Genomic DNA, 26,586 nt, shown 5'->3' on the forward strand with positions numbered 1-26,586 from the left:
GGAAAGGAGCTTCCGTTTCATCCCTGAGACTATTTGTTAGTCATAGCTGCTATGAAGGTTTTTGGAGATAAATAGTATTTTTGTTATCGCTTGTCTGCTTTAATGATTGGTTTATGTGCCACATTCTGCCCTAAACTGATTGCTTGCTCAGCATGTGAGCAATACTGCAGAGAAATTCTATTACAGTTCCTCAGAGCTGCCCTGACTTATGAAGCGCATCACTAGAGATGCCTGAGATGGAGGGAGGTGGACCAAACTTTTGCAAATGGGTAGCATTTCTTCAGAGTTGTGTACAAGTCTTGAAAGATAACTTATTCCTGTGGGTAGATACCTGCTGGGAGACCAGTGCCATCAACATCCAAGGAATATGAACTGTTTCTCAAAGGTGTGGGTTTTTTTGTCTGCAAGTTGGAAAGGAAGTTTAAAATATGAACAGTGTAAGTTGATGTGATTTTGTGCTCCTGAATCAGGCATAGTAGCATTGCTTCCATCAGTTTCTCTGCTGTTATGCAGAACCCTTCTAACAGCAGCAAAGCAAAAAACTGGCCAGTTTAACGTTGCTGCTTTTGCTGAGGAGTTTGAAATGAGGAGGAGAGCGGACACTGGAGCTACTTGCAGGGAAGTAGTCTAACAATGGAGGCCTGAGGGAAGGCCATTCTGTGCCCTATTTGGAAACTCTTGGAGAGGAAGCAAATCACAAAGCTTTTCTTTCTAGAAGCTAAGTTGGATGGAGTGTCCAACTTAAAGGAATTCTTAATAATTTACTCTAATCATAGCAGTACAGTACTTGAAAAGGTCAAAACTCTTGGCTATGCATGATGTTGCCATGGAGATGTATGCTAAAAATGAGTCGGGAGCAAATGTAAAGCCCCCAGGCAAAGTCTTGGAATTACACCATTTTAATAGTTCCAACACATCCCCTTTTCATGAAGAAAAGAATTTAAGTTGCTGTTTTCTCTTGGGTCTCAACTGCCAAGCTCTGGTAGATTTAGTATTTTAAAGATACAATATGGTGCTCAGGTCCCCACTTAACTGTTTCTGTCTGTGCCCTGGCTAAGCTGTAGGTAGTCGTCTAGCATCAGCTCTAGGTATGCAGTTTAAGCTTTGTGGAAGAATGCATAGACTGACTTGCTTTCCAAATACAAAATTTGTTCTTGGACCTATACTTCAAAGCTGGTGGAGGAACAATGCCCTAATAAGAAAACTCTCTTCTTCACAGCTTGTCCCCCAATTAGTTCGTATTCTGAAGAATCTTATCATGTCTGGATACTCACCAGAGCATGATGTGTCTGGGATCAGTGACCCCTTTTTGCAGGTAAGAACTGATGTAAACAGTGATTGACAGCTTTAATTCTCTGTAGTTGTCTCAGAGCAGCTGTGTTGTCTCTCTTAGAGCCCATTGTGCAAATGCTCATCCTCTACCTTAGTGCAAGGCACCTGCTTTAGTTTAAACAGGAGTTGTAGTACCTTGTGGTAGGATGTGAAGTTGTGACAGAAGGGAGAAGCAGCCACCCGTGGTGGTCCTGCACAGCTGTGCCCCGCGGGCAGCAGGGCCCCTCGCAGCAGTTCTGCCTGGCGGGAGGAAGAGGAGCACAGCATAAGCCTCTTCTTGTTGGCATTAACCATAAAAACTTTGCCTAGAAATGGAAATCAGTAGCTTGCTTTGCTCCTTTGCTGCCCTTCAGGGAGAGTACTGGGAATTTGGTGGCCCGACGTCAAATGCCACCATCCAGTGAACTTCCTTTTTGTTTTGTCAAACAGGTGCGAATCCTGCGGTTGCTCAGAATTCTAGGGCGAAATGATGATGATTCTAGTGAAGCAATGAATGATATTCTTGCACAGGTGAGTTTGCAAGGTTGATGAGCATCTTAAACTTTCTTTTTCACTTTCTCATTTGGATTCGGCAGCACCGTTGAGGATGCAGCTGCTTGCTCTGTTGGGCTGGATTTTGCTGCAGAGCAATAGATGGGAGTGTTTAGTTTTACTTTCCTGCAGAACAGAACAAGGGGGATCTGTTTTGAATGCCTTGGAGCTGCTTATTTTGTTGGTTTTGTGTTTTTTGTTTGTTTTTTTTTTTTTCCCCAGGTTGCCACTAACACAGAAACAAGTAAAAATGTGGGAAATGCCATTCTCTATGAAACTGTGCTGACTATTATGGACATAAAATCTGAGAGCGGACTGAGGGTAAGTTGCCTTTGCTATGGGCTTTTTTCTTTCTAGGCTTGTGTTAGAGCAATCTGTGTAGAAGATGTGAAGCAAAGCTGTTACACCCAAGCATAGCTCCACAGTTAGCTCTATAAAAGACTGCAGCCTCTTCAGAAAGTGGAGTGGGTTGTTTGGTTGTGGTTTTTTGTTGTGTTTTTGTTTGTTTTTTTTAATTGAAAAGAAACAACTTCCTGTAGACTGTTTCCCTTGAGTGCAGGAGAGAGCTTGTGCTGTGTTTGTCTTAGCTTTTCCTTTGCTTAGGCAGCTTCTAGAGTTTTTTGTTACACTTTTGGCCAAGAGCCACAATAGTAGCTTTGATATGTTGCCTTTAAAATCCTCGTGAAACAATGAAGGTGACCAGCAAGACTTGTTTGATTACTGACCTTCCCTAACTCTCTCTGCAGGTGTTAGCCATTAACATCCTAGGCCGTTTCTTATTAAACAACGATAAAAATATTAGGTAAGTTGTATGAAGTGTTTTGGCAACACCCAGATTAAAATGTGTGAGAAGCAATTACATAAAGATTATGCTGAAGCAGATCTTTCCAGGAGACCACAGTGGGAAGCATTGTCTAGCTTGGTGCCTTATTTTCTCTGTCAAAGTCTTAATTGTGGCCCTGCCCTTCTTAGTTGATGAGTCTTGAGTGTACGATCTAATTCTTAACATGTGATTTCTTAATCTAGTCCAGTGTTTTTTTCAATAACCTGTGAATCTCCTGTCATATCCCAAATGGGCTGTGGTAATATTCAAATCGGAGTTGACACTGGAGAGCTGACAAAGTGTGTGGCTTTTTTTCTGATTGTGTGCTTTGTTGGCAACAAGGAAGTTTGATTGTGCTTGGGTCACATGGAAGTGCTGCAACTGCTAGAATTAAGTCCCATCTCTAGGCATTTTGATTACAAATCATGGTATAGGTAGAAGACTGTAGCCTTGGGAATTGCAACTCATGTTAGTTCAAATGTATGATCTGCAGAAGTCTCATGTTTAATTGCCTCATCTTTTCAAACCTTTATGAAGACTGGAGAACTGTCGCGAGTCTGGGAAACGGGACGGGTGCTTTTCTGGGCAGCAGGATGTTGTTAGGCATGTTACAGTTTACTTTGGTTACCCACCTTTGAAGATAGGTGTGGTGGGTTAACCACCAAGCCACTCCATCTCCCCCTCCCCCTTTCCTCTCCCTCCTCCACAGAGCAAAAGGGGAAAGGAAGCTAAGATTGAGACAAAACCCTTGTGGGTAAAAGACAAAGGCAGTTTAATTGGAAAGCAAACACAAACAATGCCATGCGTGGAAGTGAAGAGAAAAAAACGAAGATTTATTCTCTCCTTTCCATCCCCAGGCAATGTCTGACCCTTGCTGGGCAGCAGGGCTCCAAAACATGTAGCAGTTGCTCCAGAGGACCAAGGAGTAGCCTCTCCCCCCCCCAACCTTGGTACCAGCTTTATAGTTGAGCTGACATCATATGGTCTGTGATATCCCTTTGGCCAGTTCAGGTCAGCTGTCCTGGTTATGTTCCCCACAAGCTCCTGTCCTGCTGGGGGGAAGTGTTCCAGCCTTGGTGCTGTGTGAGCGCTGCTCAGCAGCAGTCACCACGTGGCTGTTACCAACACCCTTCTAGCGCCCCACACAAGACTGCACCATGAGGGCTGCTGTGGAAAGATCAGCTCAGCCAGACCCGGTACTGTGGGCCAGGCCGTTCCCTGGAAGATTTCCATTCGTGACTGATTACAAGAGAACTTTATTCTTTTGCAAAATAAGACTATGTTTTGGGAAGTGTGAGTGTGCGCAGAACTTAAACACCTACTGTCAACTATTTATTACCAAACATTCTTAATGCAGGTATGTAGCTTTGACATCATTGTTGAAAACTGTGCAGACCGACCATAATGCAGTACAGCGGCATCGAAGCACGATTGTGGACTGCCTGAAGGATCTGGATGTATCCATTAAAAGGTAATTGAAATGTTAGTGAAATAGCCTTTTGAGGTCGACAGCCTGTGGGGAGTGAGCAGGGCACAGGGGGAAATGACAGTGATCTTGAGGAATTTAAGTGACACTGCCATTAATGCATAGTATGGTTCATACTTCAAAGAAGATAATGAAGCTGTGCATCCACCTTCTTTGGGAAGCTACTTTTACAATTTATGCATCTTGTATGGGGAATAAAAAAATTTCTATTAGCCTGAATTTTTCCAAAAGTCCTGATGGAGATCAGGATATGATCACAGGAAGCAACCTGCTACTTACGGAAAGTCTTCCTACTGATACTCAGGCTAAACTTTTTCTTCTCTGTTTCTTCTCATTTACTTCAGTTATGTTCCTTTTATTAATCATAGTAATGTTCTCCTGGTTGCCACACTCATAGTCTGAATTGTTTACTGTCACTTCTGCCAGCCTGTGTTTAATACTGCCTGTCAGTGGCTTGCTTGCTCTTCCAGAACTCTCTTCCTTAGCATTATTCTTTCTGTAACTGGTGGTCTGAGCTCATTAAAGCTGCTGCCTGGTACCAGGGAAAGTTATGGAACAGTTCATCTTGAGGGATCACATGGCAAGCGCAGGACAACTGGAGGATGAAGTCCAGTCAAAATGGGTTCAGGAAGGGCAAGTCCTGTTTAACCAAGCTGATCTCCTTCTATGATCAGGTGACCTGTCTAGGGGATGGAGGGAAGAGCAGTGGGTGTTTTCTCCCTGGACTTCAGTAAGGATTTGACACCGTTTCCCAAAGCGTTCTGCTGGAGAAGCTGTTGGCTCATGGCCTAGACAGGTGGACTCTTGGCTGGGTTAAAAGATGGCTGGCTGGCTGAGCCCAGAGTTGTGGTGGATGGGGATAATTCCAGTTGGCAACCAGTCACGAGCAGTGTCCTTCAGGGCTCAGTTCTGGGACCAGTCTTGTTTAATATCTTTATCAATGACCTGGATGAGGGGATCGAGTGCAGCCTTGGTAAATTTGCAGATGACACAAAATTAAGTGGGAGTGTGGATCTGCTGGAGGGCAGGAAGGCTCTGCAGGGGGGTCTGGACAGGCTGGAGCAAAGGGCTGAGGTCAGTTGGATGAGGTTTAACAAGGCCAAGGGCTGGGTCCTGCTCTTGAGTCACAACAACCCCAGGCAACACTCCAGGCTTGGGGATCAGTGGCTGGAAACTGCCTGGTGGAAAAGGCCCTGGGGATGCTGGTGGACAGCTGAGTGAACATGACCCAGCGGTGTGCCCAGGTGGCCAAGAAGGTTGATGGCATACTGGCCTGGATCAGAAAGGATGTGACCAGCATGAGCAGGGAGGTGATGGTGCCTCTGGACTCAGCACTCATGAGACTGTACCTTGAGTCCTGTGTCCAGTTTTGGGCAGCACAGTATAAGGAGGACATGGAGGTGCTGGAGCAGGGCCAGAGAAGCGCAGCGAGGCTGGTGAGAGGGCTGGAAAACATGCCTTAGGAAGACTGGCTGAGGCAACTGGGGCGTAGTCCAGGGAAGAGGAGACCGAGGGGTGATCTTATTGCTCTCCATAGCTACTTAAAAGGACGCTGTAAGTGAGGCTGGTGTTGGTCTGTTCTCCCAAATTACTGACGACAGGACAAGAGGAAATGTCCTCAAGTTGTGCCTGGGAAGGTTTCCATTGGATATTAGGAAGAATTTCTTTACTGAGAGAGTGGTTAGGCACTGGAATGGGCTGTCCAGGGAGGTGGTGGAGTCACCATCCCTGGATGTGTGCAGAAAAGGAGTAGATGTATCACTTGAGGCTATGGTCTGGTGGCTAGGGAGATGTTGAGGTGAAGGTTGGACTTGATGATCCTAGAGGTCCTTTCCAACCTTAGTGATTCTATGATTGTGTATGACATGTCAGTGATGGGGACAGTTGCATCCCTGTTGTCTTGTGAAATCTATCTGCAGCAGGACAAAGTTCATTGACCTCTCTTCACATCATGAATATACTTTCAAAACTGCTCAACTTTTTTTCCATCTTCTCAAACTGCTTAGATGTGTCATAGGTACTTGTTTAGTTGAGCATAAGTTTGATGAATGCTTATCTTTGAATCAGATCTAGATTTTTAACAGCACTGCTCAGTCTGATATGTACAGAACAGGAAAGAAATTGGATGTCTCGCTTCTGAAACTTAGTTTTAACTGTTATGTAATGGGTATCATGTAATCTATTTTTACAGTTGGAATCTATCCAAAAACACAGATTTGTATCTTACATGCTGAGCAAGCCAGGCTGCTATTGCTGTTCAGTGCCAGAACCAGCAAGAGGCCACCTTGTGGAACAGCAAAGCCCCTTTTGGGTTTTGGATAGAAGGCAAGGAAAGCATTCTATTGGTGCATACTAGGAAAACATAGGTATGCTACAGATGACAGCTTCATGTCTGAGTGCTATTGGAGGATGAAGCCTTTGAGTGATCCATCAGCAGAGCATGATGTTGCCATGCTGACACTCCTGCTGCTGACAATGCACTGTTTTTACTGAAGCAGTATAGTAACTGGATATCAGAGTCCTCGGGTAGCAAGTTTCAAGGGCTGGGGCTTGAGACAAAGAACATCATACCTGGCTTGGGTCATCTGAAGCGTGGTCTGTTCTCTTGGTTTAACTGTTGTAGTGCGTTTTTGGACCATGTACTATAATTCAGAATAGCTTTGCCATTTGATTCTTTTTGTCTTGTCTGCTTAATATGATCAAACTACATGATTAGGAACTTTGGGACAGAAATGAGCCATGTGATATGATGGAAGGTAAACAACATGTGTTGAGAGGAATGCGTGGTGTTAAGATTGCAGAGTACCTCTGTGTACCTGCCGTGTTGATACATCTGCTCTAATGGGACTGTTAGGTTAAACAGAAATGTAGAAAACTTGTATCCCAGCAGGGCTAGGTATAAGGAGTTGGGAACTAATTGGAGGAACTGATAATGGTGTAGGTTTTCAGCCAGCCACAGATCTAGATGATAAAAGGTAACAATTTAGTTACACATTTCCACCCTCATTCTGAATACCTCTATCATCTAGGGCCCTGGGTATCAGCCAGGTAAAATGCAAAATAACACATTTACAGTTCACAATTCTGTGGAAACCTTTATTATTACAAGAGTAACTAAGGAGATGTTCAGAAGCAGTGCTGTCTAGATGTTTTCAGCTTCTTGAGAACAAATAGCTAGTGCCCAATACTATTGAATTGGGTAATGTAATGTGTCTGGTCTAAATTGTTGATATTTCGTGAGTGTTGGGAAAGTACTAAGTGATTTAGAAAAAAATAACTGTCTGTGTAGTGGTAGGTTAGCAAACCTGACAGTGGAGCAAGACAGAATCGGTGGTACTGCTCATGGCTCTTCCTGCCAGTGAATATATGAAAGGATGACAGCCTAACTCATGCATCTCAACATTATGATTTTAATAAAAATTGCTGGAGTTAAACCACATTGAAGTCTGATCTGTTTGAAGAAAGTATATGTTGCCCTTTTGCTGACTGCATACCCCCATGGGAATGCTATCACCAGCAGGCAGCACACAAGCTGCATCTCTCTCTCCGATCCCAAATCATATATGAGGTGGCCAGCACTGGAGGAATGAAAAGGTTGCTGTGTTCACTCACGGTGCAGGATGCAGTGAAGACAGGAGTGAACTGACCAAGGAACCAGGTGACTGGTCCAATCCCAGCTGTATAGCCAGGACTGTAAAATGGTGCTATTATAATGGATGTATTTCTCCCTCTGCCCTCACTGTGCTGATGTCCTGCTGTTGCTGGGGGCTCTGCCCACAATGGACAGTTGAGGAGCTCCTTCCAGTAATGGAAATCCTACATACTGTGTTCACTGTGTAGGTAAGCTCCCCCCATTCCCTGCAGGAGAGCCAGCATTAACATCAGGTGTCCTGCTGCTGAAGGTAACCTGGTGGGGATCCCCTAATTGGTTGCCACCCAAGGCTGGCCAGACCCTGGGTGAAAACCAGTCAGGAGGGTCTTTCCTGCCTGGTTGCGGATGTCATCCATATGTGAACTCTGATTCAGGGCTGGGGGTTTAAAACCCAGTACTTCAATTACAAAATAGACTTTAGGCCTTTTGGCATGATTTTGGATGTAATCTGTTGCACAGCAAGCAGTACCTGAATGTAGTGCAGATTCTAGCAATGCTAGAATCCACTACAGAAGCTTCAAGTAGAAGGGCTGTGGACTAACCTCTGACCTCTTGATGTGTACAACAAGGAACAGAAAAGAGCCAGTGCTGTCTAACAGTGGTGTCAAGTGTGGGCAGGGATGGGAAAGAATGGGTTCTGGAAAGAGCACCAGGGCAATCTTGTATTCTAGAAATCTTTAGTCAGTCTGAGAGGATACAGTAAAGCTTAATCTCTAATATATACAGATGGAGGCAGGTCTCCTCTGGCTCCCTGAAGCTGGAGAAGGCGTGCTGTGGTGTGGGTTACTTTTGGCAGTTGTGTGTCAGAAATGACCAGCATGCAGTTGCAAATAATGGGACAGTCAGACCTCAGTGCTAATGGACTCTGGTTGATGAAAGGTATTTCCAGCCTTTAGGACATCTGGATAAGCGTTCCTAGAGCACCCAACACCCCAGCTCATCCTTAGTTTTTTGGGTGTGAGTATTTATTGTCTGCCCATGAACAGGAAAAAAAAAGGTACATTTAATGAGGCTGTTCTCACAGGATGAAAAAACATTGCTCTGTTCTTAATAAGTGCATCTGAGTAACTGGACTTGTGTGTTGTTGGGTTTTTTTACTTCACTAGGTGAAGATACTTCATTGGTTTTCTGTCTCTTGCCCTAGGCGTGCGATGGAACTGAGTTTTGCTCTTGTTAATGGGAACAATGTCCGTGGAATGATGAAAGAGTTGCTGTATTTCCTAGATTCCTGTGAACCAGAGTTCAAGGCAGACTGTGCATCTGGAATATTTCTTGCAGCTGAAAAGTATGGGGTCAATTTACTTGCTACTAGTTTTTTTTGTATGTCCTTGGAATGATGAGCACCTTGTATGTTCCTGCTCCCCCTCCTTACACCCTTAGAGGCAAAATGTTGATCATCTCTTCACCATTGGCTGCTGTGTGGTTCGTCAGTTTTACCCCACTCTGAGGAAGAGGATGCACCAGTGTGTCCCAAAGGGGTAGTCCTCGTGTCACTAAACCAGTCCAGTGCCTTGGTAACAGGTACTGTACTGAGCTCCCGGCCCTGCCCCCTCCCACACACACTCTGGCTGGTTGTACAGGCGAGGTGATTTGTTGCTGCTGAGGCCTTGGTGTTGGCAGCCTGACCCTGAAGTGCGGTGTGTGTGAGGTGTGGCTCTGCTGCAGTGCACAGGCCGGTGTGTACATTCAGCTTTCCAGTGTCAGCAGTAATACAAAGAAGTCAAAGAATGTGACATGTATAGTGTTTTCTTTTGATTTTTTTTCTATGTGTATTTTGTTGGTGTTGTGCCCCATCCCAGGAAACAGTGGGCCAGGAATTAAAATTAGGGGGTTCTGGTGATGATGGGTTTCTTTCTTGCTGTTTTTGAAGGCTAGCAGTTAGTGCTCTAACTTGTTTTCTTAATTTTATCAGATATGCTCCTTCCAAACGCTGGCACATAGACACAATCATGAGAGTCTTAACAACGGTGAGTGAAATTGCCCCTCTCCTGTGTGTGACTACATAAAACTTTTTTAATTCTGTAGGAAATTACTCATTAAGTTGGAGATAGCTTTAAAGGCTGGCAGATTACAAGTGCTGCAATGCACAGAGGAAGTGTATTTATCTGGAAGTGACCCAAGGTGGCCGCTCAAAGAAATGTATACTTAGTAAATATGACTGAGTAGTTTTTTTAGAAGAAATATATGATTTCAGAAATACACAAGAATACAGTATGTATCAGAGGTTTTTCTACTGCATTAATCACATCAGCTTCTAAGTTAGGACAGTTCTTGTGCTGTCTGATTGCAATATGCTGTGCTTTCAGGGGAGAGTGAATGTAGCCTTAAGTGAATTGCAAAGAGAAAGGGAGTGAAAATTTCTTGGAATTATTCCAGGTTGAGTTTATCAAAGATTTTTAGTGAAACTGTGTCAACAACCTTCTAGTTCCCCTTCTTTGGGAAAGTTTAATTATTACTCTTTACCTACACTAATTTTTTTGTAAACGTCACAGCTGAGGTGGAACTGTTTTGGCAAGCAAGAGGCCTTGGTAACTTGGGTAGGCAGTGTGTTCCCTGAGGCAAAGGAGTGGGAAGAGATTTATTTTATCATCATGAGTGTTCGAATTTGGAAAGTTCGTCAAGAAGCAAGTCTGGCATGTGTACTATTTTGCCACCCTGAAACAGAGAAAAGTAGATTGCTATTGAACCGAGAATTGATCTCCGTTAGAAGGCTGGCTGTGAGAATTGCTCTCAGATTATTTCCTTCAGTCAAGTTACTTCTTTCTTCTGGCTGCTAGATAAACCCTTGATAAAGTAGTATTCCTGAGACTGCCTACTGCAGGCTCTTACAGATAAGCATCCTCTTCAGTTCTGCAGATGTAAGAGAACTAACACAGAAAGATGTCATCAGCCATTCTGGCAGCTAACTCTGACTGGAAACCAGGTGCCCACCAGAGCTATTCTATTACTCCCTCTCCTCAACTGGACAGGGGAGAGAAAATGGAACAAAAGGCTTGTGGATTGAGATAAGGATAGGGAGATCACTGATCACTCAGCAATTATTGTTACAGGCAAAATAGACTTTACTTTGGGAAATTTAATTTATTTCCAGTCAAATCAGAGTAGGATAATGAGAAATAAACCCTAAATGTTAAAACACCTTCCTCCCACCCCTTCCTCCTTCCTGGGCTCAACTTCACTCACAATTTCTCTACCTTCTCTCCTTGAACAGTGCAGAGGATTGGGGAACAGGGGTTGTGGTCAGTTCATCACACATTGTGTCTGCTGCTCCTTCCTTCTCAGGAGGAAAACTCCTGACACTCTTCCTTTGCTCCCATGTGGATACCTTCCACAGGGTGTAGTCTTTCAGGAACAGACTGCTCCATCTTGGGTCCCCTGCACAGTCACAAGCCCTACTAGTAAGCCTGCTCCAGCATGGGCTTCTCCCTCCATGGGTCCCCAGGTCCTGTCAGAAGCCTGCTCCAGTGTGGGTTTCCCATGGGGTCGCAGCCTCGTTCAGGCACATCCACTTGCCCTGGTGTGGGGTCCACCATGGGTGCAGATGGATATCTGCTCCACTGTTCACCTCCATGGGCTGCGAGGGGACAGTCTGCCTCACCAATACCTTCACCATGGACTGCAGCTGAATCTCCTCCAATGCCTGGGTCACCTCCTTGCCCTCCTTCACTGACCTTGGGGTCTGCAGAGTTGCTTCTCTCACTTATCCTCACTACTCATCTGCTGCAATGGCTGTTGTCCAGTAATTCTTTTCCTCTTCTTAAACCTGTTATCACAGAGGCGCTACCACCATCACTGGTGGGCTCAGCCGTGGCCAGCAGTGGGGTCTGTCTTGGAGCCATCTGGAATTGGCTTTGTCAGACATAGGAAAGCTGCTAGCACCTTCTCACAGAAGCCACCCCTGTAGACCTCCACTGAAAACCTTGCCATGCAAACCCAGTACACCTTCCTTTCGGTGCCAAGCTGTGTGATTGTGTATTGGCCCATATGCCTTCCTGACCTTAAAGTGGACTTTTCCCCCTGAGCTCCATGTTCCTGTCCTTTAACCAAGGAGTGATATGCCAGCAAGTTCCTGGGTCCTGTGCTTATGTGGTGTAGGCTGGCTTTGAACAAGCAATTGAATAAGCTGCCTTCTAACCCCAGGGTGTTTTTGACTTAAAGCCTTCCATTTGACAGAAGTTTTCTGTGTTGCTTTTTGCTCCCTTTGTAGCACAGGATTCTTATGTCCGTGCTCAATCTTCTTGACAATTTCAGAATATCTGTAGCATGGATTTCTCTGGGTGTAGTTGAGTTCTACCCATCTGAGCCTGCCCAAAATCAAGCATAAACTACATGGGATGAGGAGATTGATTTTTATTTCTGTGCTTTGGAAGGATGTTAGTAGATGCTGAGTGTTACTGAGAAGTCAGATAGTGAAACCTAACAGCAATTGTTCTTGCAGGCAGGAAGTTATGTTCGTGATGATGCTGTTCCTAATCTGATTCAGCTAATAACCAATAGTGTGGAGATGCATGCCTACACTGTGCAGAGACTCTACAAAGCCATCCTTGGCGATTACTCCCAGGTAATACCAAACATGACCAGCTTCAGTTTCCTCCTTGTACTGAAATAAGTATGTTTACTACGCATCTCAAGGTAGGTCAATGTCATGTTGTCTAGCTTCAAGAGACAGATTGCAGAGAAGGCATGTCTTCTCTAATGTTCTTTTTATTTTCTGTAACTCTCTTATGGAATTCTTGATCTAATTAAATATTCCTGTTTCATCTCCTGTGAAGAACTTCCATGGCTGGAAGGAGGGCTAGCTTGCTCTGAGAAATAATGGTTTAATGTGTCATACAGGCATCCATTTTTCTCTGAGGCATCTGCTTTTTCTTCTTCTAACAGCAACCCCTGGTGCAAGTGGCATCTTGGTGCATAGGAGAGTATGGAGATCTTCTGGTTTCTGGTCAGTGTGAAGAGGAGGAACCGATACAGGTACAGCTTGGGAAAGAACAGCAACTGTGGACCAGCTGAAGCTGCTTGGTGCTGGCTGTGGGAGGGGGATGCTTGCAGCAGTTACCTGGGGCTGGTGTCCATGATGGTGATGGACTGTAGACAGGAATCTCCTTCCCATGCAGCAGGCCTGGGCTGCACAAAGAGTGTAAGAAGTGCAGCTACAGCCAGCAGAGTGATGTGGCTTCAGTGCTTACCTAGCTTGCAGGGTGTCTGCTAGGTGTTCTGCTGATAAATCTGCTCTTCAGTGTGTGGAGGAGGAACTGTGTTTTAAAAGTAGTATCATAAGGTCTCCATCTATGTGCCCCAGTCTCATAGACTGAACGTAATGCTACAGCCTCACAAGGTTGCAGAAGAGGTACAAAACAGCTGTTAAGCAAGAGATGTGTTTTAACAGCATGCCCTGGAAGACCTGCTGCAAAGTTTCTCTGTGTCTCAGTCTAACCTTTCTGTACCTTTTCAGGTAACAGAAGATGAAGTTCTTGATATTTTAGAAAGCGTCCTGATCTCTAATATGTCTGCATCTGTTACACGAGGTTATGCTCTCACTGCCATCATGAAGCTTTCCACAAGGTTCACCTGCACTGTCAAGTGAGTTCTCACTGATGTTGACTGCGTAGGGCTTTGTTGCAAACATACTGGCATCAGTTGTCTTCAGTAGAGGTATTCCTTGGACATGTTCTGCTTCCATGGTTTACAAGAGTCATCTTGTTATTTGTTGGTTTTTACAGTCCTCCTTTGTTTGCAGACTGGAAGACTTCCGCTGATTTTGTAGTGTTTTCTCCGTGGATGTCCTCTGCTGTGTAGCCACTTAATCCATGTTCCAGTTGCTTGAAAACTCCTTCATGGGGAAGAGAAGTTCTTGCTTTTAGTGAACTGTTCTTTACAGTTCCTTTTTTGGATGATAGCAAGAAAAATAGTCTTGTTTCCTACAGATGGCTTCTCGATGTGGGTAGCTGAGCTTTCTTATGATACACCTTGCAGTGGTATAATAATCACTTGATGATGCTGTTGTGAAGGGACAGTTCAAAAATAGGTGTTGCATAGATACTCCAAGAAAACAGCAGTGACTGCTGTTTTGTGTGAGTTCCAGAGGATGGCTGCTGAGCAGAGGCCTGTGTGCGTGGGTGACACGTGCTGATCCCTTCGTTGCTGCTGCTAACTCCAGGGTGGTGTGTTTGTGTTTTGTTTCCCCCCTGCCCAGTCGCATTAAGAAGGTGGTTTCCATTTACGGCAGCAGCATCGACGTGGAGCTGCAGCAGAGGGCAGTGGAATATAATGCACTCTTCAAGAAATATGATCACATGAGGTAAGTGCTGATGAGCTTTGGTGTTTGAAAAGGATCATTGTAATTACTCTCATCTCCTGTGTGCCGCACTCTGTGTTTTGAGAGCTTTGGTGACTTTGGTAGGATTGCAGAAGAACTAGAATCCTTCCTACATCTGTAGGTTTAAAGGTTTAATGTGTGTTTTAAGAACTTAATGTCTCGGGGTGGGGTGTGTGTGTGTGTTCTGTGATCAGAGAATTTCTCTGCCAAAATGTTTGCATTGCTTTGAGTTTGAACTCGACTAATTTTTACTTCTAAGCATTCAATCTTAAATTTGCTAGCTAAGTAAGTGTCTACAGGTAGCTTTAACCATGCTAGTGTTGCCATAGTAATTAGGTTCAAACAGACTTTAAAATGTCTGTGGAATAAACATGAAGAGATCCACTGACCTGTCCTCCTAAGCTGTGCTCTGAACTTGAGGTAGTTCTTCCAACTGTTAATACTCTTCAGTTTTTCAGAACATCTTCTTAATTCGCTGTACTTCTTGTAGTGCCTGTTTAAAAGCTCAGATTCTGTGTGCAAAGACATGCTGTTTCAGTGTGTCCCTGTTTTATAGTTTGTGAGCAGGTTAGCCTCCTTTCACCATATCACTAGAAGGTCCCCGTTCATCATTGCTTTGCTCAAGTGATGGTTTCTTTATGAGAAAGTTAAAACCCTGCTTTGCTACAACTTAAGCTGTAATTCTTTGCAGAATGGTCACTAATCTGCTATGTGCATTAGTTAATTGTTGATACATAGGAGCAACACAGATTCTGTTTGGGGAGGATCATAAGATTGGAGATGTCTTCTGGGAATTAACTTCCTCTACCCTTGAAAACTTCCTGTAAGATTTCACTGGGTAGAGAAGCATCCACTTTAGAGTCTAGATGAGAGGACAGAGAGAAAATGGGTGCCACTGGAGTGAGTATTGCCTGTTTGTAGGGGCCTCCAAACCTTATTTTGGTGGCTCTTCAGAATCACTTTTTTTCTTCCGTAGATACCATTCTATTCACTGTACCTAGGGCACAACATCCTTGTGATTTCCTCTGTTCTCTCCTACCATGGGATCCATTGAGCAACTCCAGTTGTTTGTGGGGAAGTCCTGTTAATGAGCTAGGGGCACGTGAGCTGCCAGGGACTTCCCACGAAGCCTGTGGAGGAGCTGAGAACAACCTAGCGTGAGAGGCGTTTGCTCTGAGGCGGCCGTTGCAGAGTACAGTGTCTGGCCACCAGCTGGCCTTTCATCCGCTCACGGCCTGTGCTGTTCACAGTTTTGGGAAGCTTTGCACACTTCAGAAACATATGTATGAACTTCATTCAGTTTTACAAGAGAGCATCTGGGTGTTTGGCTGGTTTTCTTTTTCCCCTAGTACATTCTGGTGTTCATTAGTGGAAAGGTCAATGTTCAATAGTTTCTGCCCATTAATTCTTTGTTGTCAAAAATGTGACCCATTTTTGGGTTTATTTGCACTGCAATGCTTGTTTTAGCCCAAAAGATCTGTGACTTACCCCTATTACGTGCAGTGCTGTATGGCTTGATCTGCAAGGGAAATGGCCTTTCTTGCATCACAGACTAATTCTCCCTGTCTTGTTTTTTCCTAGTGTTTTTTGTTCGATGTCAAGATTCTGGATCTTGTCCCTCCTCTTCAGTCTCTGTATCGTTTCTGGAGGGTACTCTCAAGGGTTGAACTTAATCTCTTTGGAAACTTAATTTGGCTGATTTGAGAGGATAGTGATTCACTTTTCCAACTTTGTCACTTGCTCCAAGTGGTTAACCTCTCTGCAAAGAGAAGTCAAATGGGCTGAATCCCATCTAGTGGGAGTTGTCCCTGCCTACGGCACAAGGCTTGAAACTAAATGATCTCTCAGGTCCCTTCCAACCCTGACAATTCTATAATTCTATGACTTTCTACCTCAGCTGCGTATGGAACAGAGCAGTCAAGTGTCCCAAGTCTGCAGTTAATGCCCATTGCTCAATTATTCTTTGTCTTGTGTTTATTACCCTAGCCCCACAGTGGAAACAGTGTCAAATACTAGAGGAAAAACTATGAGGCAGGAGGGCTTGTCTGGCTTTCATCCATCAGCTGGTGTATGCACACTGGCACAGCATGCCAGGGATTGCTTCAAGCTGTCACGCAGTCCTCCAGTTCCTATGCACTGGAGCTAGAAGGAAAAGGCAGGCTGCCCTATGTATGTCATCCACTGAAGGTCTGAGTGTTTGGATTGGGATCCAGGAAGATGGCACAGTGTAACCATGTCAGCTTCTTTCAGGCCAGCCCTGCTTGAGAGAATGCCAGTAATGGAGAAAGTCACCACAAATGGCCCTACTGAGATTGTCCAGACCAACGGAGAGACAGAGCCAGCTGTACTGGAAACCAAACCTCCACCCCCTGGGTTGCAGCCTGCCATCCAGGTAATGGAAACTGAGCCAGGATAAGTTTCCACTGCCTGCCAGACCACGCTACTAGCCACTGCCAACAGTGAGCTGAGACCATCTCCCTCCCCATCACTGGTGGTTCTGGCCTGGTGATGGTTGCATCATCTCTCTACTGTGGTGGCTCTAGTGCCAAGAACACACGTATGGCAGAGGTCAGAGTGGGGAGTGCCAGAGCAGGCTGGGGTGAAGCCATGGATCCCCCATCTGTCACCATGTGCACAAACACCATCCTTCTCTATGTCTGTGCTCCAAAGAGCATAGAAACCAGACCTCTTCTGAGGTGTGGGACGGGAGCCAAACTGAGAACCGCTCTGACTGGCCAGCAGCTGGGTTGGTCTTCAGTTTGAGAGCAAGCAGAATCCATTACTTCTGCTAGGGAAAGTACCAGGAAGTTGAATATGTAACTATTACATCCACTCTCTTATTAGGCAAATGATTTGTTGGACTTGTTGGGGGGAAGTGATATAACACCTGTAATCCCCACTGCACCTACGACCAAGCCAGCCTCTGCTGGTGGGGAGCTCCTTGACCTCCTGGGAGACCTCAACCTAACAGGTGAGCAGGCTGGATCTCTTAAAAGTCTGCATTCGCAGTCCTGGGTGGGATGAGGGCTAGCTAGTTCTTCAATTTATATGAAGTCTTAGTCTTCACACTGGCTCTTGCCAAGATCCGTATTACCATACAGGTAGGAGTTGGGGAATGAAGTCACAAGTCGACTCTAGCTGGTGAGACTTAGGCATTTTCACTCTCCAGCCTGGGAAATGCTGTGAGCCTTTCCAGAGAGGATGTGAGGAATTAATTCCATTTGAATGCCTTCTAGCTCCAGAGGAGACAGTCCATGTTAGTGAAAGCAGGGGAAGGGAAGGATGACAACAAAGATGATTTTTAGAGCTTTGTGTAAAGAAATGTGATATGTAGCAGTTGATCTTTGGAGAAGGAGTAATTACTCTTCGTTTCATGACAGCCAAATAATAATCCTTCAACATTTCTTGTAGGTTCTCCAGTATCTGCCCCTGCACCCCAGATAGCACAACCTCCGTTCCTGCTTGATGGACTTTCATCACAGCCTCTCTTCAATGATATTGCTGCAGGTTAGGGACATGTAAATCCCTAGCATAAGGTGCTACAGCACCCAACTGGAATAGGAAACTGGAAGGGGTGGTAAAAAAAGCAGGGATTTGGAAGTGAAATGTGGCACAGACACTGGAGCAGGAGGAGGGGATGTATTTTATCTTCAGAAGAGTTCACGTCTGGGGTAAATGGCATGCTAAGATGTTGAGAATGATCTCCAGATTCTGTAGATCTTCTGCTTCTTTTTATTTTTCCCTGCAGGAATTCCCTCAATTACTGCATACAACAAGAATGGGCTGAAGATTGACTTCACCTTTGAGAGGTCGAACACCAACCCCAGCATCACTGTAATCACGATACAGGCCTCCAACAGCACAGAGCTGGACATGACAGATTTTGTTTTCCAGGCTGCAGTACCAAAGGTAGTGCCTCGAGTACAGGGCCAGGTTCGAAGGCCAGCTGCAAATACTTCCTGAGTGGTGCTTTCTTGTAGGCAGGAACTTGCAGCATGGTAAACAAGGCTCAGAGCTGTTAGTAGGTTTGTGTAGTGCTCAGTTTGCTCATCTTTCTAGTGTGAAAGTAAATGTTATAATCTCAGTAGAACACCGGTTCCTATCACATTGGACTGCTTTCATTTGCACAAAATCTTGTTTTAAAATCACTGCTTTCTAGGTGAGTTGTTGAAACACTTACAGAAAAATGTTGGGTCAAAAGCAGAAGTGAAGACACTAATCTTTTCCTTTATGCTTAGTTTCTGAGAAATATACTCTTTGCAGCTATAGATACATTACAAAATCTTTACACTCTTGGCTGCTTACCAAATTTTAAGTGAGTCCCCACCTGCTGATTAGTGATGGTCCTCCTTTAAGGAATGAAATGTCTGCCTTCACACTTAGCTCCAGCACAAAACAGGGGAGGCAGATATTGCCTAGTTTGCAGTAGAGCAGACCATTTGACCAGGGGATGATTGGAATGTTTTTCAAGTTTGGGAAAATACATTCACTTCTGGGAGTTTCATTTCTAGGAATTAGTAATGCTCTACCTTTAATTTGGAGAGGTTTCCTACCTGCTGTAGGAAGGAATTGGGGAAATAATGGGCCTCCTGAAATTACAGGTGAGCTGAGCAGTCTTGAATGTTCCTCTGCATGTGACTCTTGAAACAATGCATCTCTGCTGATCTTAGAAGAGTACAGGAAGCCCTCACCCCCTTCTGTTTGTGCTACCTGATCTTACTTGTGTAGGAAGCAGGTGGGCCAGTGAATATTTCGTTCTTTGCAGATAGGGAATTGAAGAGCTGATTATTCAGGGCCAGAAACTGAATTGTTAATTTTTCTTGCCTTCTCACAGTCCAAATTGTTTGTTACTTCATTAAACATCACACTGTTTTGTCTTTGCCCTTTCTCCAGACATTCCAGCTGCAGCTCCTGTCTCCCAGCAGTAGTGTCATCCCTGCATTTAACTCTGGGACCATCACACAGGTCATTAAAGTCCTGAATCCACAAAAAGTGAGTGGCTCCAAGAGAAGTTATTAAAGATACTGTCTTGGAATTGTGCATTTAGTGACAGTCTGTTAGGGGTGCATCTCTGATGGAAGGTGGGGAGTGAGGTAATGAATTATGTATTTTTAATGACAGTCTTTTTGGTTGGGGTTAGGAAAAAGCTATGAGAAAGACAGGAGGTCATTGACACAGGTTTGGCCCCCTGTTTGGTTATACTGATAAAACAGATTGATAGCTTTGCCATCTTCTTGAACTCGACGTCTTGCATTGGAATGCTTGTTAAATAAGTTTTCAGATGGCCTTTCTAGAGGAGCATGATCTGGTGTTTGTGTTATAAAAGCCATATCTGAAAGGCAACATCCTGCCATCTGCAGTGGTATTAGTTGTAATGTTTGTTACACAAAAAATAAGATGATCCACAATCTTAGCAAAATTGTCTGTTTTCTCAGGTGGAGTCGCTTGGGTTTAATGAGTGTAGTTTTAAAGAGTTGATGGAAAGAATCTCTAGGTGGGATTTAATTGTAGTTCTATTTGTTTTACAGCCTTCAGAGACAGGCTTCAAGATTGATACAACAGACTTGAGGGGAGGGAGGGCTGTGGCCCACATGACCTCCATAAGAGGCTTTGCAAGTATTCAGATGGCATCAGAAAGAAAAATAAAATTGAGATCACTTATTTCTTCCATTGTGGGACAGCCTTAAGATCTTAAGCATCTTTTAAGAAAAAACATGAAGTTTTTCATAGGTTAACACTTATGTACTGCTCTAGTTAAGTGTTGTTGCTAGACTGATGTGCAAATTGGAAAAGTTCTTAAATCTCAGCCCAAGATTTCACTGAAATGACTGTCTTCTAGTGTTTAGTTTTTGTGGTTTCCATGCATCTCTCCTCTCCATGTAGTGTGCTCCCCTCTACCTGTGTTAGAGCACAAGACTGATTATTCTCTTAAGAATTTCTCGGTGGTGCTGTAGAGCTTCTTTCAAAAATCACCTTGAAAGTTATTTTCTGAACTTGGGAGGGTTTAGGAATTTTTCCTGTAAGGTGCTAGAAGTTGCAATACATCCACCTCGGATGAAACCCGCAGGGTGGAATACAGCTGGATAGTGGGAGGCTTTCTGGCTGGAACCCCAGAACTCCTATGAACAGGATACAGATGTGAAAAATGGAATTTTTCTGCCCTCTTCTCTTGCCCACTGTTTTCTAGCTCTTCCACCTCAGATTTGTGCCTCTCTTGCTGCCCTTTAGACTGCTGCTGCCTGGCGAGCACCCTGCCCGTGAAGGAGGGTAGTTCCTTGGACTGCTCTGGGGGAGGCACTCTTTGGACAGCCCTGCTGTTCAGGAGATAGCTGTCAGTGGAGGTCTTGTCAGCCTTGTAAGAAGTCTGTTTGTCTGGATGCAGACTGTCACAATGCTGGATTGAAACCAGTGGCCAATTTCCCAAAACAACACCAAATGTAACAAAACCTGACAGGGATTATACTGATCTATAAAGCATGTGGCTTCTTTATAGGGAGCAGTCGTTGTCTCCTCTCTTCCTTCTGCTGTCCTTTTTGCATATTTCCCTGTAGGTGTGGGGAAGAGAAACAGAAATAACCAACTTTTTGCTTTTCCTTGGAGTATTTTTGGGAAACTAGGTTTTATTTGAGAGGAGAATAGGGAACCTGGATGGAGCATGCTGTGCTCTAGCTGTTACTAAGGGCCGTCCAGTATCTGGATGACAGCCATATTGACAGAGTATAGGGCAACTTCTGAGCTCTTCCCTCATCTATGCACAGCGGGAGGAAGTGTTCGTGGAGCCTGTTTCCAGTCTTTCTTGGGCTATATCCTTCACAGTTCTGCTGAGCTATGCAGTACCTGAAGTTTCCAGACCACTGCTTTGAACAAACAGCTAGTATGGGAAATGATGCCTCTCTCTGCAAGCCTGACTGCAGAGCAGCAGAGTCTGGATCTGTCGTCTGCTTTCTTTCATTGTTAACTTGGATTTTAAGGCAGTTATTTTTATATTTAAGGACTTCAGTCTTATGAGAGCAGGGCCATGCAGAGAGAGATGTGGGTAGAAGCTGTGCTATAGTTTTTCTGAGAGCTTGTACCAGATCTGAGAACTACAGTGACAAATTAACATCCTTCCAGATTAAGCATTTATCTGCAGTGTCATAGCTTACCCTGCACATCCCTCCAGCAAGCTCTCGTGGTGAGGAAAGGTCTGTGTTTTGTATTCATGGGATAAGGGAAGGGAGCTGAACGTGGGGGATTTGGTGACCTTTAATTGAAGACTTCAACATGTTTTGTGTGTCTGTTTTTTTTCCCCTTTTCTCTTGTAGCAACAACTACGTATGCGGATCAAGTTGACATATAATCACAAGGGCTCAGCAATGCAGGATCTAGCAGAAGTCAACAACTTCCCTCCTCAGTCTTGGCAGTGAGGCTCTGGCACCACTCTTACTCTCACCCCACCCAATCAAAAGAACTCTGGGAAGAAGGTTGTGATCATTGGCAATCCCCCAAACTGCGCCATGGGCGTGGGGAACAGATGAGGCCTGATGAGGAGGCATTTTCCTGAAGTGATTGCTGACTTTGAAGCATATCTGTTAAGACTAATCTCCTCTCCGCTGATGAGGCTGGCGGCTTGTGGAGGCTACTGTGCACTCCCTCACACATGCGTTCACAGCCAGAAGCAACATTCCCTCCTCTCCTCCCCTCCTGCGCCCCCCTCCCCCAAAGAAACACAGCCTGGTTGGAAGAGAAGTCTGGAATTGCTAGCAGGGATACTGTCTTCTCTTTGCAGCATGTGAACAGCTGCCCCTTCTTTCTGCTGTCTTTTTCCCATGGGGTGGGCAAGGCATGTTGTCTTTCATTACTGGCTGGATTCCTTCAGGCACTTTCACCTGGGGCTCAGACTGGGAACTTGGGGAATGTCAGGTTGCCTTGCCTCTTTTCTTCTTGTATTCCCAATGTCTGAAGGGGCTGGAGGCTTCTTATGGCCTATTCAGTGTGTTGCTGTATACACCCACCTCTCAGTTATATGGTACATACCAAGAGCAAGTTAGGCCTTGGGAGTTCATCTGCAAACCTGGGACAGTGAAGGAAAAGAAGTGCTGGTGAGAGCTGATAAAATTGCTTTGGTGCTGTACTTGGAAATTGAGACCTTACACTTGAATTTTTCTTTCTTTCCATCAATAGCTACAGCCATGCAGATTGACAGTCAGTCTTCTGTAGCTTCACCAGAAAGTGCAGTGATGTAGGAGAGATGCAGAGATCTGAGGAGCAGCTGGTTTTCTACCACAGACAGTTTCAAAGCCTTTTAACCCATTAGTTGTGGTTTATGGGTAGAAAAGGCATACTCAGTTTTGTAAATCTGTCTTTGAGCAAGGGCTTGGCTCCTGCTGGGAGACTCATCAGAGACTATGCTGCAAAGTTGCTCTTCCCAGTTATTCCAGACCTTCTCCCAATTTAATTTCCAGAGCCTGTTGTAGATCCCCTGGGTTCCATTTGAGTTACTTCTGACTGGGATATTTGTGTTGTACCTGTAATATTGGCACTGAAATAAAGACCATGCGGTTTAAAGAGACCTTTTCCCATTTTGTTACTTAATTGATCCTTGTAGTTTGCTCCTTGCTCCACTTTCAGAGGTGTGCTATTTTTTGTTCAGGCTGAAAGTAACTGAACTGTTTTTTGAATGGAAGCCAGTCATTTGAGTTATTTGGATCCAGAGATATGAGGTTTAGTATGCTTCTAAGCTTACAGAAAGCTGTGCTCAGTTATGCTTCCTAGTGTGAACAGCTGTTGAGGTAGTGCAGTTCTGTGAATGCTCATGGAGGCGATACCTAGGATGTAAAGCACAGTGTGGTGCAACTTTAGGTCTTCAGCCCTCTTCAGGAAAAGAGGGGAGGATATGTATCTTAGATCATCACCCATGAGTGTGTTGGCAAGATGAAGGTGCTCCAGCTTCAAACCCAGTGCTTTCCCAAAGTAAACAGAGGGCACATCTTTATTTCTGTTCCAGAGCTTTCCAGACAGTAATAATTCAGTGCTCTGATGGAAAGCTTAGGCAGAGCTTTTTGCCTCTGGAGAAGTACTTAACAGTAGATCCCAGTCCTTGCCAAAAACATTGGAAAGTGGTGCGCAGCATGCTTGGGGAAAAATTCATGACCTGTTCTGCCCTTGAATTGTGAGCAGGAGGCCACTGAAGGTCATTCAGTCTGCTTTGGATTTAACTGTATTAAGCAATACAACATGGGACTGACTGTCACTGATGTAAGTGCTGGTCTGTGTGGCGGAATAAGTTCAGCTTTTCTCGGAGGGCATTTTTGCTGCCTTACTGATTAAACAAGCTTGGGCCTGGCCTTTGAATTAAAACTGCCATCATATAAAATCTAGAGCAATGATCTATAATTTTCTAGAAAGTAATTCTGGGTTGTGACAGGGTCATGTGTTGGCTCCATCAGGGATGAGATGTATACTGTGCTTCAGCTAGAAGCATTGTACAGCAGGCAGTCTGGCAGAAAAAGGCTGAGTTGATGTCCACTGGTAGGTGCCAAGCATTTACCCTTATTGCTTTCACTGCAGTTGTGACTATTCACCACCTCACTAGCTCAAAACTCCGTAGCGTTGAAGGCTGAGCATGCTAAATCTAGACTCGCTGGGCTCGGAAGGTGTCCCAGGTACAAAGGTAATGGAAAGTCTTTGCCTTAGTTCCTGAGCTCCCCACAAGCTCTCCCATTCTCTGGGAGCCAGCACATCTCCATCTGCATTTGTTTTTGCCAAGAACGAGCACTGGTGCAGGAGGTCGGGTGGGGAGAAGGAGATGAATGGTCTCTCACCTGACAGGGTGTTACAGCATAGTTGACAACAGCTTATCTTGTCCCTCTTGTTGTGTGTGTCCCCTAGAGCAGCTGGGTTTTGTTGCTGGTCTCTGGTAGGCTTGTAGGGTAAATCCCTACGATGTCCTTGGCTCCTTCTGCCAGCCTTGCACAGTGTTTGTGTTTTGGGGAGCAGGCACCTGGCTACGCGCTCCTGAGTCGCGCTGAAGGAGGTAGTGCGTGGAGCTGTGACGGGTCTTGTTGGAAGCCATCCCTTGGCTATGGCATACTCCTTTGTAGCAGCCAAACATTCCTGTTGCCTTGGGAGCCCTTTCCCTTCCCTGCGAAGGGATGGGGTGCTGACGTTAGGCCAGAAGGATGGCAGGTTTCACACCCTCCCGTGCCTGCAGTACTAGCCACCCTGGCTTGCTTCTCACCACGCAGTGGATCTCTTCAGCTCTGCTCGGTGCCCCCACTGGCGCGTACGCACACGCCCACGTCTGAGGCGCTCTGAGGATAGGGTGCGTCTTCTTCCCACCAGTTGAATGCAACAGTTCTTACAGGTCTGGTCAACGTTTCACTTCAGTGTGGGGAACACAATGGGAGCAGGGTACAGACTTCATGGCTAATCTTACTAATATCTGCTAATCTTACTAACACCTGCATTGGGCAGTTTGGAGCTGGGAGAGATGGAATATCTGTTTTATCAAATGAATGTATTTAAAGTCAAAAAATGATTGGAAAAAAATAGTGCCCATAATGGGCCTGAGGGGAGAGGAGACATGGGAAGGTCCTAAGATTTTGCTTTGTCCAGGTTTTGGTGGGACAAAATACGTCTTTGAACAACCTTTAGAAGCAATAGCAGTGAGGGGGCTGCCACCTCTACAGGACCTTGGGTATATAACTCAGAAGATGCCGAGGCTTACGGGAGAGGTGGCTCAGTGCCTTCCCCAAGGCTGGTACTGGCTGCAAGTCGGAGCAGCAAAGATGGCTTTTTTTTAGACCTCTTGGTGTGCTTTCTTGTGTGTTCGTTTTCTACTTGGGGGCTTTGAGGGAAGGAGCTACTGGACTTCTTCCCTCTAAACTTTCACTCTATTCCTGTATATTTCTTTTTCTTTCCTGATGTTGTAATTTACATTTTACATAGAGCCCCATCCCACCCTTTGACAGTATAGTTTAAAAAAAAATGAACCTGCACCCTCCAAAAAAGAAACCCAGAACAAAACCCCAACAAACCCAACCACATTTAAAGTAAAAATATGCCATTTGAGCGGGGAGCCTGGTGGCATTCTAACTTCTGGAGACCTATTTTTCGGATGTGGAAAATTTAAGTAAATGCTGAGTCTTAGGTGAGCGAGGAGCATAACGGATGTAAACATTTACATGGGATGCATTAGACTTCTGCTGTGTGTATTGTCTTTTGGTTGAAACAAAATATGAAGTGACTAATAAAATGAGTCAATATTCAATGATTTAAAACTGTGCCTTGTTGCTTTTTGCAAGTACAGTGGGGATAGGACTTACTGATCCTTAACATATATAGCTGTAACACGGACAGATGTTGTGAAACAGTCAATCAGGGCAGAATTCAAAAAGCTTTTCAGGAAATGTTGGAGAGCAAAATGAGTAGACGATTACAAAATTCTTAGAAATATCCCGTGGAAGCAAGTTTGTGAGTTCCTAGCAGCAGTACTTGTCTACGTGCAATGAGATTGGAAAACCAGGAGTTTCTTTCCACGGTGTTGACAGCCTGCCCATGGGGTTGGTTAGTGTTCCCTTGCTGATTTAAAAAGCCCTTTTCCGTACCCCACATGCCTCTGGGACAAGGACCAGTGTCATGCCATTGTCCGTTAAAGCAACACGTGCCTGCTGCAAGGTTCTCACTTGCATTTTCTAGTGTCACTAACACTTTCAGATAACTTTGCCATATGTCCTTCCTTTATGGAAATTCTTTTGAGGAAAAGTAGTTAGAGAACTACAAAGCTGTAGCTAGAAACATGTTGTAGTCCTGCCTTTCCATAGAGAAAACCCAAGGGAAATTTGATTTGGTTTTGAAGTCTTCTCAGTTCATGTGTGTAGTCTGGAAGTGTTAAGAACTAGGTGGCCTTTCCTGTCACTGCCTTGGCTTAACCACATTAATACACAGTCCTGGGGAGCACTTTCATCATTGCTGAGAAGATGGGTTGTCTGCCCGTTCCTTGTTTTTAAATAGGAGAGGCCTCCGGGTACCTGAGAATTTGGAAATGACCTTGGGAAGTGCTGGAGCGGGATGGAGCCCTGAGGAGCTGTCCCTTGGTGTTCCCCCGGGCATGGGCAACACTGCGCACAGGAGCAGAGCCGCGGTGCTGCGTAGCAAAGTGGGAAACATTTAAAGGAAACGCAGGAATGGGAGTGTTTGGTGCAGTATTGATCCCAAGGTGAGAATCTGGAAAGCGTGTCAGGGTTTAACTCTAGAATAAGGGCAGGAATTAGTGTAGCAACAAAGAAATGTGACGATGACTGGCTGTGGTGTGTTCAAGTTTGGAACCATTGGTTCAAGTTTGGAAGCACGCTGGCAGACTGCGGTGATGATGGTTGCTTATTGTTAGATCCCAGTTAGAGCGACCGAGCGGACCTGCGCGGCGCTGAGAGCGGGGCCCGCTCCGAGCCCGGCCGCGGGAGGCC

General features: G+C 45.0%; 1 protein-coding gene across 2 annotated transcripts in view; it reads left to right on the forward strand.

Moving 5' to 3' along the window:
• Nucleotides 1–22,691, forward strand: part of AP1G1 (adaptor-related protein complex 1, gamma 1 subunit) — a 35,997-nt gene extending 13,306 nt beyond the window's left edge. For both annotated transcript variants that reach the window (XM_008943342.1, XM_008943416.1), the window contains 17 exons: nt 1,220–1,315; nt 1,762–1,842; nt 2,086–2,184; nt 2,610–2,665; nt 4,044–4,157; nt 8,969–9,109; nt 9,737–9,791; nt 12,263–12,385; nt 12,706–12,795; nt 13,277–13,404; nt 14,018–14,122; nt 16,391–16,532; nt 16,985–17,111; nt 17,552–17,647; nt 17,889–18,049; nt 19,034–19,132; nt 21,445–22,691. In XM_008943342.1, coding sequence (XP_008941590.1) covers nt 1,220–1,315; nt 1,762–1,842; nt 2,086–2,184; nt 2,610–2,665; nt 4,044–4,157; nt 8,969–9,109; nt 9,737–9,791; nt 12,263–12,385; nt 12,706–12,795; nt 13,277–13,404; nt 14,018–14,122; nt 16,391–16,532; nt 16,985–17,111; nt 17,552–17,647; nt 17,889–18,049; nt 19,034–19,132; nt 21,445–21,546 — 1,815 coding nt within the window. In that variant the 3' untranslated portion in view covers nt 21,547–22,691. The remainder of the gene's footprint in view (nt 1–1,219; nt 1,316–1,761; nt 1,843–2,085; nt 2,185–2,609; nt 2,666–4,043; nt 4,158–8,968; nt 9,110–9,736; nt 9,792–12,262; nt 12,386–12,705; nt 12,796–13,276; nt 13,405–14,017; nt 14,123–16,390; nt 16,533–16,984; nt 17,112–17,551; nt 17,648–17,888; nt 18,050–19,033; nt 19,133–21,444) is intronic.
• The last annotated feature ends 3,895 nt before the right edge of the window (nt 22,692–26,586 follow it).

Source organism: Merops nubicus, unplaced genomic scaffold, assembly GCF_000691845.1.
Source record: "Merops nubicus isolate BGI_N331 unplaced genomic scaffold, ASM69184v1 scaffold9980, whole genome shotgun sequence".
Lineage (NCBI taxonomy): Eukaryota > Metazoa > Chordata > Aves > Coraciiformes > Meropidae > Merops > Merops nubicus.